General features: G+C 40.6%; 1 protein-coding gene across 2 annotated transcripts; it reads left to right on the top strand.

Moving 5' to 3' along the window:
- The first annotated feature begins 1,606 nt into the window (after window positions 1–1,606).
- Window positions 1,607–13,204, top strand: rundc3ab (RUN domain containing 3Ab). Of its 2 annotated transcripts, XM_085170331.1 has the most exons (11): window positions 1,608–1,981; window positions 8,729–8,844; window positions 9,054–9,181; window positions 9,309–9,394; window positions 9,479–9,568; window positions 9,664–9,744; window positions 9,853–10,018; window positions 10,262–10,419; window positions 10,579–10,698; window positions 11,860–11,960; window positions 12,045–13,204. In XM_085170331.1, the coding sequence occupies exons 1-11, from the start codon at window positions 1,887–1,889 to the stop codon at window positions 12,185–12,187; spliced, it is 1,284 nt and encodes a 427-aa protein (XP_085026457.1). In that variant the 5' UTR covers window positions 1,608–1,886; the 3' UTR covers window positions 12,188–13,204. The 2 variants fall into 2 exon arrangements, with proteins under 2 accessions (XP_085026456.1, XP_085026457.1); XM_085170330.1 differs by having other exon boundaries at window positions 1,607–1,981; window positions 11,860–13,204.
- Window positions 13,205–16,432: the final 3,228 nt, after the last annotated feature.

Raw genomic sequence — 16,432 nt, 5'->3', positions numbered from 1 at the left:
ACAAAAATGCTGAGGGAGAGGAAGCTATCTGCCACGAGCAATTGGGGGTGAGGGGAGGGAGAGAAGACAAAAGACAAGCTGTGGTTGAAATATCTGATATGATAATAAAGCGATTATGGAGGATACTAGAATAAAGTCTCTGCTGAAAAGGTGATTTTGGGACACTGAGGTGTTATCTTACAAGGATTTGTGTGTGTTCATTGTTTACTTTAATACCATCCAAACTCTATAACCACAAAGGTCGGGGGAGTGGATAGCATGAAAAGAACATCCGACTTATTTAAGACATAAGAAATGTGCTTATTGTTTACAGTGAAACATAGTCTGCCATAGCCTTCAAGTACATTATTTCCAACATTATAAAGCTCTATTGTGTCATAAATATATATAATCCCAGTCAGTGGCATGTCCAAGATTTTTATTCCTCAGCCATACAATTTTATGGATTTAAACTTTTTACTTCAGTAAAAGTTATAAAGTCACATAGATTTATTCTGCACAAGTTGTATAATCAAAAATATATTCACAGTAAGAGAAAATTTTCTCATGATGTAGAACGGCATTTTTAGAATCATTATATACATGCTGGATCATTCATTTAGGTTATGCTTGTGATTTTATTCATAACTAATGAACTTTAAATGAACTTTACACACATTTTGTGTTGTCAGACATGTGGAGCAGACACAGATCTGTGTCTTAGTCCAGGACCAAAACCTCCCAACCCCCAACCAACCTGTGGTTGCTACCAGCTGTCATTTCATTCAAGCAGAAAAGGTTTGGGGCCAACGTGTCTGCACCACTGCTGTGCTGACACTAAATCAGCTGAAAACATGAGCACTTTCCTCTAATAGCAAGAGCAGGGAAATGACGGGAGGATGTTGATTGGAAATTACGAGAGGAGGAAGTGAGCCAGCACGGTGACCGCAGTGGTGGTGATGATATCAGGTTTATTGTGCTACAAAGCTTTTACCAGGAACAGTTATTAAACGAGAAAAGAAAGAAATTTCAGTCTCAAATACATCCAAAACAATCTTTAAATAATGCAATATATAAAAGGTCCTAGCACATCTCTTATTCTATATGTATTTATAATAATATAGAAAATTATCATTTATTGTTGATGCATAAATTAAACATACAGAAAAAACAAAATAAACCTTCAACGTGTATAAAATGTGTTATATGTTCAAAATAAAATTTGATAAATTTAATGATTGTATTACTTTCCATACACAGTCTTAACAAATAATTATAATAATATTAATAATAATAAAAATGTGGATTTCAATCACTATAGCAAATGAAATTTCCAAAATTGAGATAGAGCATTTGCTATCTTAAAGAGATAAAATGATGAGGATTTTGAACAATACATATGTTGCAAATATAAATATTAAATATATCATATCTATTTGAGGGTTTTTTTGTAAAATATAAATTTGTAAGCACAAAACCAAACAAATAAATAAATAATCCCTGGTTAGTGGTGGTTAGTCTTTATATATTATATTAAGCTCTCAAAGAAACTCTGCGTGTCGCTGGAGCCGGTGACGTAATTCGGTCCGCACGACACGAAACGATCCAATGACGGCATGATGAAGTCAGAAAAGTGGGCGGAGACAGAAAGAGGGGGCTCGAGCAGACACAATTCAGTCCCGTGAGCTGGACACAGAAGTAAACATAAAAACAAAGCCCACGCCCAGCGCGCTCTGGTGTGTCTAATGTGTCGAGCAGTTTCCTCCGTCGTCTTACAAAGTGCCGCCGCTGTCTGTCAGCGGCTTTGACGCGGGCCGCCAGCATCCTCTCCGGCATCCACAAGTGAATGAGGAGGGCCGGTGGCCCACAGGGAGGGGTCGTTTGCTTCCAGGGCTGCCTCCTCCTGGATGGAGCAGGCAGCGATGGCCATGGGAGATGTCTCGAAAAAAGCATCGACTCGGAACCTCGCGGTGGAGAGGAAAAACCTCCTCACGGTCTGCAGGTGAGTGCATTATCCAACACGCCTTATGTTGTATATGGTAATGGACATTTTTAATGCCCTCAATGCTGCATTAAGTGCATCTAAGTGGTCATGTGGTTTGTAGCTGGTCTGTTTTACGGCAGCAAATTGGTGGAGATATTTCCATCCTTGCCATAGATAATAAATGTCCTTATGTTCACGTGCACATTTAGGTTAGCTTCTCCAGCCTGTGTACTGATCGTGTGCCTCTGTGACCTGCGACCTTGTATCACACATATATATTTAAATACGATCAGAGATCACACAGACAGTGGCCTCTCTGTGTGACTTTTATCTTTGTCAGTGCAATTTTTATCCGAGTGCTGATGGTGTGGTCGCTATGACGACACCCTTCCTGGAGCAAGGACTAGCTGGCACCCTAGGGACTTAAGGCAGGATGGCAGTATAAGATCTTTACATAAAGTCCTGCTTGGATTTTGTGATTTTGGATAGAGATTTGTTCTTCAGTAGGCTTAAACACACAATCACTGACCTGACGGTGCAGGCACATAATGATCTCTAACGATTATGGTTATGTAAAGGGACAGAGCATTTAGCTTGTAAGTCAGCAGGCATGCTTCCACTCCATCCAGCAGTAGTTGTGCTATCATTCAGCTCAGTCATGCATCAGCTTCAACGTAGATAGACATCCACAGCCCACAGCACATTTAAAGCTGCTGTGACTTAAATGTGGATTTTCCCAATGCATAAAATATTTTATATAATCTAAAAGGGGTCAGTTGCCAAGGTGGACATAGGAGTGTTAGCTCACTTCAGCTCCACTGCATATTGTAGCTTCTTATATGTAAATTGAGAGCATTAAAGTCAATAAAAAAAGGCTAAAAAAAAAAAGTAAGCAGGACCTCTGTGAGCCAATGACAGGTGGATCTAGGTCAGGTCCCCGCCCTGCTGTTTGTAATACACAGGAAATGCAGGGATTGTGCTCGCTTTGAGGATAGTCAGCCATTTATTATCCAGTTGATGCAGCTGAATGAGGCATTGTTGCCTTTGGAACAATGGGGAGTGAAATCACTTGCCTCAGTGGCTTGTGATAAGATAAGCATTGTTTATAGATGTGAACGTGGCCAGTAAAACATAAAGATGGTGACTCTGCAAAACATGACCAGTATGTAGCCATAATATTTTCTCTCTGTTTACAGGAGATGGTTAATTTCCTTCTCACGGCTCACTGCATATCTTACCGTAACTGGACAAATAGCATTTGACAGGTGTTCTTGTAGAAAATATTCCTGCTGAATTATTTAGTGTCCAGGAAAACATTTAATGGTCACTGCTGAAGAAATAAGGGTGCTTAAAATAAACTGAAAATTCTTTGCCTGTGAGCTTTTATATCATTTGTGGGTGTATATTGCTGAAAATATACACCCACAAATGCACAGTGCTGGGAAAAATATTTCACTACTTCCTGATTTCTTTTTCTTGCACATTTGCCACAGTTAGATGTTTCAGATCATTGAACAAATTTTAATATTAGACAAAGATAACTTAAAAAATACAAAGTGAAATTCTGAATGATGATTTCCTTTTATTAAGGGAAAAAAATGCTGTAAATTTTCAGGACATAGCTTAGCCCTATGTGAAAGTGTAATTGTGAACCTGGTTAAATCATGCATTTACTGTGATTATCCACATTTTTTGGAAAGCTGAGTTCAGTTTCACTCACCATTGCAAGGTCTGATTACTGCATGACATAACCTAAATATAAACATAAACATAAACCTGTCGGACAAATGGAAGCAGGCCAAAAGACCTCAAAAAGCAAAACATCTTGCCACAATCTAAAGAAACTCATGAACAGATCAGAAACAAAGTCAATGTCAGGTCACAAAAGAACCCAGAACAACAGCTAAAGAACTTCAGGTCTCACTTGCTCCAGTTTAGGTCAGAGTTAATGATGCAACAATAAAAGAGCGACAGGGCAAACATGGCATCCATGGGAGAGTTCAAGGAGAAAACCGCTGCTGACCAAAACTAAAGCTCGTCTCACAAAACATCTTGATGATCCCCAAGACTTTTGTGGAAACATTCTGTGAGATAAAAGTTTAACTTTTTGAAAGGTTTGGGTCCTGTTACATCTGCTGTGAAACTAAAATAGCCTTTCATGAAAAGAGTAACAAGAGCCAAGCAAGATGGTGGTAGCGTGATGGTCTGGGGCTGCTTTGCTGCTTCAGGACTTGGACGACTTGCTGTAATTGATGGAACCATGAATTCTGCTCTCTACCAGAAAATTCTGAAAGAGAATGTCTGAATGACTCAAAAACAAAACAAAACAAAACAAGAAGAAAAAAAGGAGGTTTTTGGGGTGGCCTAAAATAATCCAGACTTAAATTTGAGATGCTTTGGCATGACCTTAAACAGACCTTTGATGCTGGAAATCCGTCCACAGCGATGTGAAATACTCATTTCCCGATATCACAAACTTATGCTGTTTGTGTCATGGTCCAGAGTCTGTGGACTCCTTGTTTATGTTTAAATTTATTAATATTCTGTGGTTTTGTTTATTTTGGGTTGTTTGTGATTATCCCTAGTGTTGTGTGTCCTCTGTGCTCTCCTGTTCCACGTTTCAAGTTCCTATGTTCTGTCTCCTAGTCTGTTAAGTTTGCCTGTTTAGAGATTTATCGGTGTGTTTCCTGTTTTGACCTTTTGTGAAGGTCCATGTCTCTTGTCAGTGTTTCTAGTTTTGCTTCCCCTTGTCTTGTTATGTCCAATTAATCACAGCCGTGTCTCCCTCCTGTCTCCCATTCCCTAATTGCCCTGTGTGTATTTAAGCCCTGTGTTTTCTCGTGTGCGTTGCTGGATCGTCTGTGTATCTCCCCGCGTGTTCTTGTGTTATCTCCCCGAGTCTCCAGTTAACACGGCTTTCCCCGCTAGCCGTGACAGTTTGCAGTTTTTGCTACCAAGTGTGGAACAACCAGTTATTAGGTTTAGAAGGCTACACCACATTATTGAAACGTTGAACTGTAAACGTTACAGCTACAAAACATTAGCTGTGTAAACTTCAAATATCTGCTCGGTTTATCAAGACATAACATATTTTCAAAAGGGCTCTGATGTTTTCACAGATGTTTGTTACCCACTAGAGCCGTCGAGAACACTGAACTCCCGCCACATTTTCAGACCCCGCGTGGTCTTTCGCTACTCGGGTTAAACATATAAGACACTTAGATAATGTAAAAATACTATTGTTTGGCTTTTTTCAGTGTTTTATTTGTTCCTTAGTAAATGGGTTTGGCTGAGATTAAAGTTATACTTTTCATGCAGCTGAATAAACGTCAAACAGAAAACTGATTAAACAGAAACGTGAGATGGTCGAGAATTTACTCTAATGTCCTGTTATATTTGAGGGAGCAAGGAGCAGACAGCTGAGTTTATTCAACTCCACCAAGACAGCTGGTGACGCAAATCTGAAGGCCAGACCGTCCCATTTCACAGCCTCGCACTTCCAGCCTTCTCAGACTTTGAAGGACCCGGCCCACATAGACCATGATGGCCGGGTTCTTCGAAGGCTGTGGCCTAGGAGTTGGGACACAGCTACTGTTATGCTAATGCTAGTTGATGTTAATATTGTTAATGCTAATTAGCATTAGCAACAAAAAGCAGCTAGCTAATATCTGTAATATCTTGTTCCCTTGAGTTTTAATAACCCTCTATTTTCTCCAAAGTCTTTGTTTTTACAGTGTAATGAAATAAGAAACAAGCTCAATGTACAAGAATCAAAATTAAAACAGGATAATAGGGTAAAGTGGATTAAAGTAGTTGCATGCCATGGAGACTAGATGACGTGGATAAGTGACCAGTGACTCAGCTAAAAGTTTTCCCTATACATCACCACAGTTATCAAGATTTACAGCCAAAATTTAAAAGTAGGATATTTATGAAATTATGGATAAAATCTTGCCAATTGAGTTATGATTATTATCATTATTGAGTTATGTCTCTCTGAACGGATTTTATTTGTTCAAATCTTCAACACACACAAAAGTTAAAGGGTTTTCACAGGAAGATCCTGGAAGTCAGGGATGTATTACGGGAGACTTATGTCATCAGCTGAAATTATCTAGTACAAAGGAAGTTGTTGGAGTTTCCTGAAAGTGCTCGATGAACATATTCCTCACAGTAAAAGGATGACATCAGACTGAAGTGTAGAAACGAGACTCTGCAGGAAATGGAAGGTACATTGTCAGAGATCACATAATTACATCCACACTCAAATGGGATAGAGATACGCTTGTACAATTTCAAATAGTTGAACTCTGTGCTCTAACCCTAATTATAATTATGGGAAATCAGATTAGTAATGGTTGATTGATTGATGACGCAGTCCTGATACTATAACCTAAGGAACATTGTGGGAATTCGATCAATATTGAGTTTTAGTGACACTCTGACTATTTTGCTTTTTGTGCTTTTATTTCCTCTTTGTTAGACTGCTGTAATGGTCTTTTAACAGATATCAATCAGAAAGCATGAAATAGACTTCAGACTGTGCAAAATCAGCTGCCAGATTGTTACCAGAACCTTGAAAACTGAACACATCTTACCCCAATGTTGATGACTCTACACTGGCTGTGCATTTCTCTAGGAATTGATTTTAAGATCTTATTATATTTAAAGTCCTTCCTTGCTCAGCACCAAAATATACACTCAAACTGCAGTTCTTCTACCAACCAGTGCTCAGCTGAGATCCTTGGTCTGAAACCCATTAACAGTTCCCACCTCACATGTAAAGACACAAGTCAATTGAGCGTTTGAATGTTTGTTGTTGGGGCTCCTCGATTGTGGAATGACCTGCCTGAGAAAATTCAGCTCACCTCATCAGTGTCTTCTTTTAAGATCCACCTTATTTTATTTTGATGTTACATTTAAGTCTTGTGTTTTAATTGATATGTAAATTCCATCCATCAATCTATCCATTTTCTTCCACTTATCCGGGGCCGGGTCGCAGGGGCAGCAAACTAAGCAGAGAAGCCTGGACCTCCCTCTTCCCGGCCACCTCCTCTAGCTTGTCCAGAAGAACACCAAGGCGTTCCCAGGCCAGCCAAGAGATGTAATCTCTCTAGCATATCCTGGCTCTACCCCAGGGTCTCCTCCTGGTGGGACATGCCCAGAACACCTCACCTTGGAGGCACCCAGGAAGCATCCTTGTCAGATGCCTACACCTACACTGGCTCCTTTTGACGTGGAGGAGTAGCAGCTTTACCCGTCCCAGATGGCTAAACTTCTCACCCTATCTCTAAGGAAGAGGGCGACCACCCTTCAGTGAAAGCTCTTTTCCACAACTTTTATCTGTGACCTCATTCTTTCGGTCACTACCCAGAGGTCATGACCAGGTGAGGGTGGGGACATAGGTCGACCAGTGAATCGAGAGCTTCTTTTTTACGCTCAGCTCTCTTTTCACCACTATGGACCAGTACAGTGTCTGCTGATATGTTCATTGTTTTGTATAATCTCCTCCTGGTTTGTTCTGTTATTCTGTGTTTCTGGGAAGTACTCTGTAACTCTAGTTTTGATAAGTGCCGTAAAAATAAACTATTATTAAACTGTATCATACATAATTACTTTATGCCCTGCCCTAATGAGCTAACACCACCCGGATAGTTTTAGGTTGCTTTTATGAGTTTAATTGACCTTTGTTAATCGTACAGTACAGATTACAGCATAAGTTTTGAACAAGGAAACCTAGGATATTTATGGAGACAAGTTATCTCTCTTATCTGCCATGGTCACAGAATACATTTAGACCCTTGTGTACAAAACCTAACTTGTACATTAACTTGTGGTATATCTGAAAGATTACGTGTTGACAGAATAGGACAACGTGGAGTATTTTGTTCAGTAAGGTCAGCCTGACACCGAGATCAGAGTCTTAAAATGTTCCCATTGTTCCCATTTTACCATTCACTGATCACACAAGTACATCACATTTATGACACCGGACCCAAAAATTCACATAACAACATATATATTTAACCCTTTTTCTTCAAATATAGAAAGTAACTTTCTTACATATTAAATTGTTATCATACAGAGACAAGAGTTCAGCTTCCTATAAAAACGGCACAGAGCTCTGTAGTCTGGGGAGAATTGTGTGATTTTTCAGTGCTTACTATTTACTCTATATTCTGCCAAATTAAGCAAGAAATTTGGCAGAAGATAGAGTGATTCCACAGTCTTATCATCTCCTGTTTTCTCTACACTGATCCAAGGATCCATCCCGTGTCATCTGGAACAGCCATCACAAATTTTTGAACACAGAAAAATAAATGTAGAGCGCAATACTATACATAATCTGCTCATGTACATTCTTTAAATCTGTGCATATCCCTGTAATTTGTGTTTTTATGATATTAGTAATCATGTAAGAAAATGAATAGTCATTCTAATTGTACTCATTAAAAATGTTCAGTCTGTTTTTTAGGGTTAAACGTAAGAGCTAACTAAATGTATAACAGTGGCAGAACATTGTGTTCTTTCGTGACTGCATCCTTAAACAGACTTGTGTGGTTTATCAAGTGTGATTCACAAATGTTTAGCAATAGTTTGATGTACGACATGTTCTGCCTACTGTAAACTAAAACAAAGACAGCGGTAACCCATCAGCGTTTTTCCTGACTAATCTTTTCCCTCTATGCTCGAATAAGTGCTCGAATAAGTGCTCGAATAAGTGCTCGAATAAGTGCTCTCCTCGCTCCTCTCCACCACACACAGGTTTTCAGTTAAGACCCTGCTGGAGAAATACACAGCCGAGCCCATCGATGATTCATCAGAAGAGTTTGTCAATTTCGCCGCCATCCTTGAACACATCCTCTGCCACCGTTTCAAAGGTACTAAACTGAGGAGATAACATACTGGTGCTTAACATCCTGTTGAATCAAGGCTCTTACAGTGTTTACTGAAACTTTTCTGTCCTGTTTAGCAGCTTCGGCAAGCAGAACCATGTTTTTTTCTTATTCGCAGTAATATATGTGTAGTGTAACAACGTGTTTTTCAGTGCTTACTAAAACTAACACACTTCACATGCTTGTTGTGTCAGGCTCTAGTAGCTGGTTCGATGGTCAGAGGAGTTACTGGGACTACATCCGCCTGGCGTGTACTAAAGTCCCCAACAGCTGCATTAGCAGCATTGAGAGCATGGAAAACATCAGCACCTCACGAGCCAAGGCAAGACCAGCATACGATGACAAAAAAATTACAAATAAATAAGAATATGTAGTTTTATTGGGACTAATTTAGAAGTCATTTTTGTGACTCTCCAAACTAATTTTTTTAGCTTTGGCGTTCCTTTCAGGGCCGAGCCTGGATGAGAGTAGCTCTGATGGAGAAGAGGCTATCTGAATACATCGCCACTGCTCTGAGGGACAGCAGGACAACCAAGTTAGCACCTCTCTATATAATAAAAATCACTTGATCCTCACACAAACATGTTCCCACCTAACTGCACTTGTCTTTGTGCTTTAGGAGGTTCTATGCAGAGGGAGCCATCATGTTAAGAGAAGAAGCTACAGTGCTAACAGGGATGCTAATAGGTCTTGGAGCTATAGACTTTAGGTGGGGCGTCCTGACTTTTAGGTATCAGACTGATACTTTTAAAATCCTTATGCATATATAAAGTTTCTCATTTCTGATTGGTTTGTCTCCCTCAGCTTCTGTTTAAAAGGGGAGGCCCTGGATGGGAAATCTCCTGCAGTGATTGACTATACTCCATACTTGAAATTTACACAAAGGTACACCAACCTTCATGTATTTCAGAGACGCTTTGAAAGTTACAGAAACCCCACTGCACAGCCCATTCAAAGTCAATAAGATACTGATACTGGCTGCTTGTGTCACAGCTATGATTACCTGAGCGATGACGATGATCGGCAGAGTGTTGACAGCAGTGCGAGTGACGACAGCGTCCCTGAACATCCTTACATTCCCCTGGTCACCGACGAGGAGAGCTGGAGCACAAAGTGTCGCAAGATGGAGCAGAGGTTCAAGATTGTCAATGCACAAAAGGTGGGCGGACAAACATGATGTGTTTCTATTGCTGTTGTTTGATCTAAATGTAAGGTTAATAAATGCCGATAAATACGTTCATCGTTTTATGGCTCTATTAATCTGTCAGTTAATAACAAAGATTATACTGCAGAATCATTTCTACATTACTATGACCGTTCACAGATGGTTGATGTCTATTATGAGTATCCGAGGGTGAATGTGTTTTTTAAATTTTCGCTCAGTCTGAATGTGTGTTGTCAGGGTTACCTGGAGGAGCTTGTGCGTCTGCGTGAGTCGCAGCTGAAGAACACAGAGATGGAGAACAAGAGGCTAAAGGCCCGGCTGGAGGAGCTGCAGACCCAGAGCCAACAGGAGAAAAGGGAACTGGAGGCCATTGTCTTGGAGCTTCAGGAGCAACTGTGAGTGAAACACACAGATGGCTAGCATGTTTAAGCAAATAGCTTTAACACAATGCCAGCTTAACTGATGAGCACTCTTCACTGCAGAGTACCGTGGACTGTGTTTGCTTTTCAGTGGTTCTGTTGTTGGGACTTATGTTTTACCCTCACATGTCTCAGGACAAGCTTGATTCCGTGTGACTCCAACCACTTGGCGAAAAACCTCTCAATCCCACTCGTCAACCAGTGGCCAACGCTTGAGCCGTTCGACAGCCAAGAGGACATGAAGCTGTTTCGCAGGTTTGCTACAGGCAGCATGGTTATTTTGTCTCGTTGTTGCAATTTGACAATATGCACAAACTCTGTAATAACAATAATATACACCAGCCAGTCGCATTTTTAAGTTACACCTTGCTAGTACTGGCTGGGACTCCCTTTTGTCTTCAGAACTGCTTCAGTTCTTCACAGCATGGAATCGAAAAGTCCATCTGCTTCAAGGTTAGACACGTTGTTCTCTTTTTCAGACCATTCTCCTTAAACTCTACAGATGAGAACAACATTCCTGTATGCGCTTAATGGTGCACTTCCTCCGAGACTGGACACTCTGCAGTAGATGTTTGCAGACAGGCTGGTTTCCATACAGGAACAGGAGTGATACCCGGTGGCCTCAGGGAAGCTCTTGCGTGACTGTGAGGTCATCTAGTTAGTATTGCTATTGGATAACACTGCGTACGGCCCATATTTATTTCATTTTTAATTATTTGATTTAAATGTGAAAAATAAATAGTACTTTTGATGGACAGATTATATAAACTATTCACTAAATTTACAGAAAATGCACTATATTGTGGTATATATCATCAGTTGTGTGGGAAAAACCCAGCAGATCAGCAGTTTATGAAATACTCTGGCATCAGATGTGCCACGTTCAAAGTTTGACCTCACAGCCCATTGTTCCCTTAGTGGGCTGGTTTCAGTCATTATGCAAATGTACTGTTTATAAGATTGGGGAAACCTGCAGTCAGCTGAGACTGAAGAAGTCACTTGGATGAGTGACGAAACGTTTCTCCCACTGAAAACGCTACGTCCAGATGAACAGAATCAACCTTTGGAGACGTTCAAAGTCATTTAAATCACCTTTCTTCCTCATTCTCGTTCTCATTTTGAACTTCAGCACATTGTTTTGATCATGTGTACATGCTTAATTGCACTCACTTGCTGCCATTTGACTGGTTTATAAAATAATTGTGTTGATTAGCAGTGCACCTAATGAAGTGGCTGGTGGGTGTATAATATTGTTCCTTCAAAGATCAGACAGCACTTTGCAGTTTGTGTAAATCACAAGCAAAAATCAGATGGCGTAGTTATGTCCATGTAAACCTGTATAGAAAACATTTAAATTTTTTAATTCAAAATTTGAACCTAGCCATATATAAACATTTGCCTTATTCTCTCTTTCAGGAGGAGTTTTCCAAGCACAGAGCTGCTGTCAGTGGAGGTCAGCCTGGATTCTGACTCTCAGAGGACTCATGAGAAACAGAATGGGAGGGCCTGGTGCACAGGTGACAGCTCAGACACACAAGAGATTAAACATGTGTGTACAGTTAAACTGACCCTCCCGTTCTATGTTTGTCCCACCCTCCCAGAAAAGGACTACACCCCCTCCATGATGGGCCTGTGTGGGTCCTTGGCGTCCTTCCCAAGCTGCAAATCTCTGACTAGCCTGAAGTCCAGCGAGTGTCTGGTCAACATCAGCACAGAGAACAGTCCTGCCCTCTCTCCCAGCTAGGGGGCACCAAAGAAACACTGCCAAGAAACATTAAGACGCTCCGGCGTGAAAATAAAACGACTGTTCTCGGCGGGCGGACAGATGCTTGACAGACTTGAGTCCCTTTACTTTTAAAACCCAGCAATCTCTCTCAGCTTACACCTGTTGTGGAAGAGCAGCCTGCGCGCTCTCTGGGCCTGTGCAGCAAAGATACAGGAGCAAGCTGCCGCACTGCCTCATGGCCTCCTACAGCGTCATTGCCTTTCATTGTCGTGACATCATTAAGCCTCCTGCACTGTAAAGCAGCTGGTTTAGGTCTGACCCTCCTTCACCTGCAGTCACCCATCTGAACCGGTCACCTTCATCGAAGCTCGCTGTAGGGTCGTTCTGTGTATCGCTGTCCTTTTGTCTGTGTCTTATCGATCTGTCAGCCTATCTTACTCTGCCTGTTGAATAACACTCACAAGATGGGCGAGCTGCTATAACCTTATGGAGAAACAGCCCTATTATATACTGTTACAGGAGCATGAAAAGATTTTAGAACAGACGCTTTTAATGTGGCGAGTCAGATGGTTTATGATGAAGATTATTTAAAAAAATAAATAACAGAAGCTACTTTATGATATTAAAATCAATGACAGTTTAGACCTTATTCAATCATATGCTAGGTTAGACACACAGGCTACAGAGGATTGTGGAGATGCCACAGTGTGAACATTTAAAAAAATAAAACAGAAATCTGTTGCATACAAACGCAGAGTTTATTGTGACTATGCAGAATGAGTGTTGTCCTTGTCTTTTTCTACAAACCTAGCTTGATAGAATAGTTTGAGCAGGAGAGAAATAGTGAATGTGCAACATGCGTATGCCATTTTTTTTCTTTCTGTGAGCTTTCCTTTTCTGTTACAGTTACGTCCATGACATACTCACCTGTGTCAGTCACACACACAATGTGTAAATTGCTTTTTAATGCGGCGTTTTTGAGAGTTGGGAAACGTTTAAAACTGCAATAAAACTGCCTTTTTTTGAAACATTAAATGTGCTTATGTATTTAATGGATATACCATCAGCATATCTACTGCTTCGATCCAGGCTGAAATCGCCCAGTTCCTATCCTATGAGAATAGTTCCTCTAAGGACTACAGGTAATCCTCAGGCATCCTTTCTGTTGCGCCACCAGCAGGTCAGATTTTTAAATGTCGAGTGAAGAATCCTACAATCTATTAGATGGACTGTCATAGCATTTTGTACAGACATTAATCAAGGTGCTGGGATTATCTACCACACTGTTGTACATTAGCCCCTGATTTATATAATTACTAAGTACTTTTGTCCTTTTAGCTTCTGAGTTCTCCCAAATATTTTGTAGCACCATAAAGTTGACAAATCTGATCTCTGATAAAATTTGGACATCATGATATCGTGTTACCTAGACTTTCCTGCACATATTTGTCCATGATCTGACTGCACTTAGACTACACCTATCCAGTGACATGTTGATTTTGGCATAATGGGTTGTTTTAATACTCAGACACAAATGGGGAAAAAGAACGTACATATCAGGTCATAAAAAAGAATCTGGTCCTTAGCAGGTCTTAAAATTGGGTATATACAACCTCATGTTAAACCCACAGCAGGTTACTAGCAATAACAAAAAACTTTTTTCAATGAAAATTAAGGAAAACAAATCTTTATTTCACAGTCAGTCACTCCCACATCTCAACAACAGACCAACAACCATTTCACTGCAACCAATCAAAAGCACACTAAGTGATCAGACACCATTAATGAGTTCCACACCTAATTAGTTTTACTGTAGCCCATGAAAAACAGAGACCAGACTGAATAAAATCAATAGGATTTGTAACGAGGAAGCAAGCATATATTCAAGAAATGGACAGACAAACAAAAAAGAAAAAGAACAAAAAAATGCCCAGTCCATCCCAAAGGAAGCAACCATTGTCCATACAGGCTCACTTGCCAGGATGGACCACACAAAAAACCCCAACAAATCAAAACAATACCCCATGGCTGGAACAGCTAGTGGATCACTGCTGCTCTGGTAAATCAATCTACGCCCTTGGCACCTTCACTTCCAAAGGTGCACAGGTTAGTGTTCCTCCACCTGATCCTGACTCACAAAACACATCTGTAACCCCCTGTAGTTGCTTGTATATATGCACAAAACTTCTAATTAAGGCACCTCCTCTGTTTTCCTTCAATACCAGCGGTCACACACAGGTAAACAACAGAAATGCAAAAGCAATGTGAAAAACTGAATACACCCTCGTGAGTTACCTGCTTTCCACAGGAATTAAGAGGGTAGGTGGCTGCTAATTAATTGCACTTCACTAACTCATCAGCAGCAAGTGTGAGCACCTCTACTGCAGTCATGAGCATTCAGGCTGTGGACGTGCCGACAAATTCACCTCTTCGTCAGAGAAACTGCAAAAAACCACAAAGCTACATGCACTCTACTGTCCTCAGTTTGCATGATAAATGTTAAAGTTCATTACAGTTAAATTAGAAAAAGACTGAACAAATGTGGCTTGTTTGGAAGGATTTCCGGGAGAAAGCTTCTTTTTTCTATAAAGGACAGAGAATAGTCATTTTCTCCTGGTTTGCAGAGTCGAACAAACCACAAGTCTTCTAGAACAATTTCCTTTTAACAGATGAGACCAAAGTGGAGATGTTTGCCATAATGGACACTGGCACGTTTAGTGAAAACCAAACACAGCATATCAGTACAAACACCTTATGCCAACTGTTAAACACAGTGGTGGAGGGGTGATGATCTGGGCTTGTTTTGATTTAAAATTGGAAAAATTTCTTTCTTTTTCACACTCCCTCCACATAAGCAGATATAACAGCTGATTATTTTACTATAGGTCCAAGAAGCCTCCCTGTCATCACCCTCGTCCCCCTTTGGCCTGGGTCACGCTTTGTTCTCATGTCTTCCCCTTGAGACCTGACTTTGTGAAGCATGACATCGCCTCTCTTTAAATTAGTTTGAGATGGCTCACATGGGGTCAGAGGTTAGGCTCATTTATTCATTAACACAGACAAATACACAGAGCTGAGCAAACAGGAGCTGGAAGTCCTTTGGTAAATGTTGGAAAAGCATTACGTGGAAGATGCATTCCAGGTCGACATACTGTCCAATTAACTCCCAGGCTGTAAATGAATGGATGCCTGTGGGGTGGTGCTACGCTGTGTTTAGTTATTTGTCTTTGTCTTTGATGGTTTTGTGAGAGTGACATTAATTGCTGGCTGCAATTTATACTAGACAGATGAGCATGCTGTAAACACATGGTTTAACGCTTCATCTTTCTGTGATAAAGCCCTCTTAGTCCCATTCAGGTGTCCCGGCAAGCAAATGTGTTATCTAAGCACGGGGACAGGGTCCCGTGTAAGACACGCATGTTTCAGGACAGTTAGCTTTTGCAGAGGGCGCCGGATGGCGAGTCTTACACTGCTCTGGCTTCTAAAAGTGGCATTTTGTTATCTCAGCCCTCTTCTTCTGTCCCACCATCGGCACTCCCTTTTTACATAGTCAGGATATTTATCTTCCACAATGCACACTGTCTCATATACGCACACACATACGCACCCACACCACCCATAACCACTTCACAGTCCACCCAGATGGTGCACACACACCCAGCTGGGCCTCAGGATTGCATGAAGGGGAAATTAGTCTACAAATAAACAAATGTATGAAGCTGATGATGAAATATTTAGCTGACCGCTCCGGGGGGAGTTTGCATGTTCTAGCTCATTTAGTGCAGATAACATGGCCTTTATACCAGAGAGAGTTCTGCAAACCATGTCACACTGTTGGAATTTGTTTATATTTCTCCTACGTTTATTCATCCATTGGTGTTGGTGCATTTCTTCTTTTTTTTTTACATTGTGTGTATTTAAAAACAATCTCTTGAAAGTTTTCTTTAATTAGCCAAGTCTTGCTTTTTTGGTCAAATAACATTATTGGTAAAGGCTAATGCAGCGTAGACCCCACAGAAGTGCTGCTGTAAGAAAGAAACTAGCAAATTCGCATGTGGTTTATGATGTTTAGGAATGATAAATTAAGGAAATCAAGGATATTACAGCAATATTATTTTATTGTTGTACTGCAATGAAGCAAACCAGTGGAGGAGAACACAAATATATCAAAATAACATGAAAATCAGAGCTGCAGGGAACAGAAACAATGACTCTAATGTATGTGCATAATGACTGATCAAATAACAGCATGCTCTTAGATAG

This window comes from Neolamprologus multifasciatus, chromosome 8 (genome assembly GCF_963576455.1).
Source record: "Neolamprologus multifasciatus chromosome 8, fNeoMul1.2, whole genome shotgun sequence".
Lineage (NCBI taxonomy): Eukaryota > Metazoa > Chordata > Actinopteri > Cichliformes > Cichlidae > Neolamprologus > Neolamprologus multifasciatus.
The sequence above is the reverse complement of the archived record's forward strand: the minus strand, read 5'-3'. Positions and strand labels throughout refer to the sequence as shown.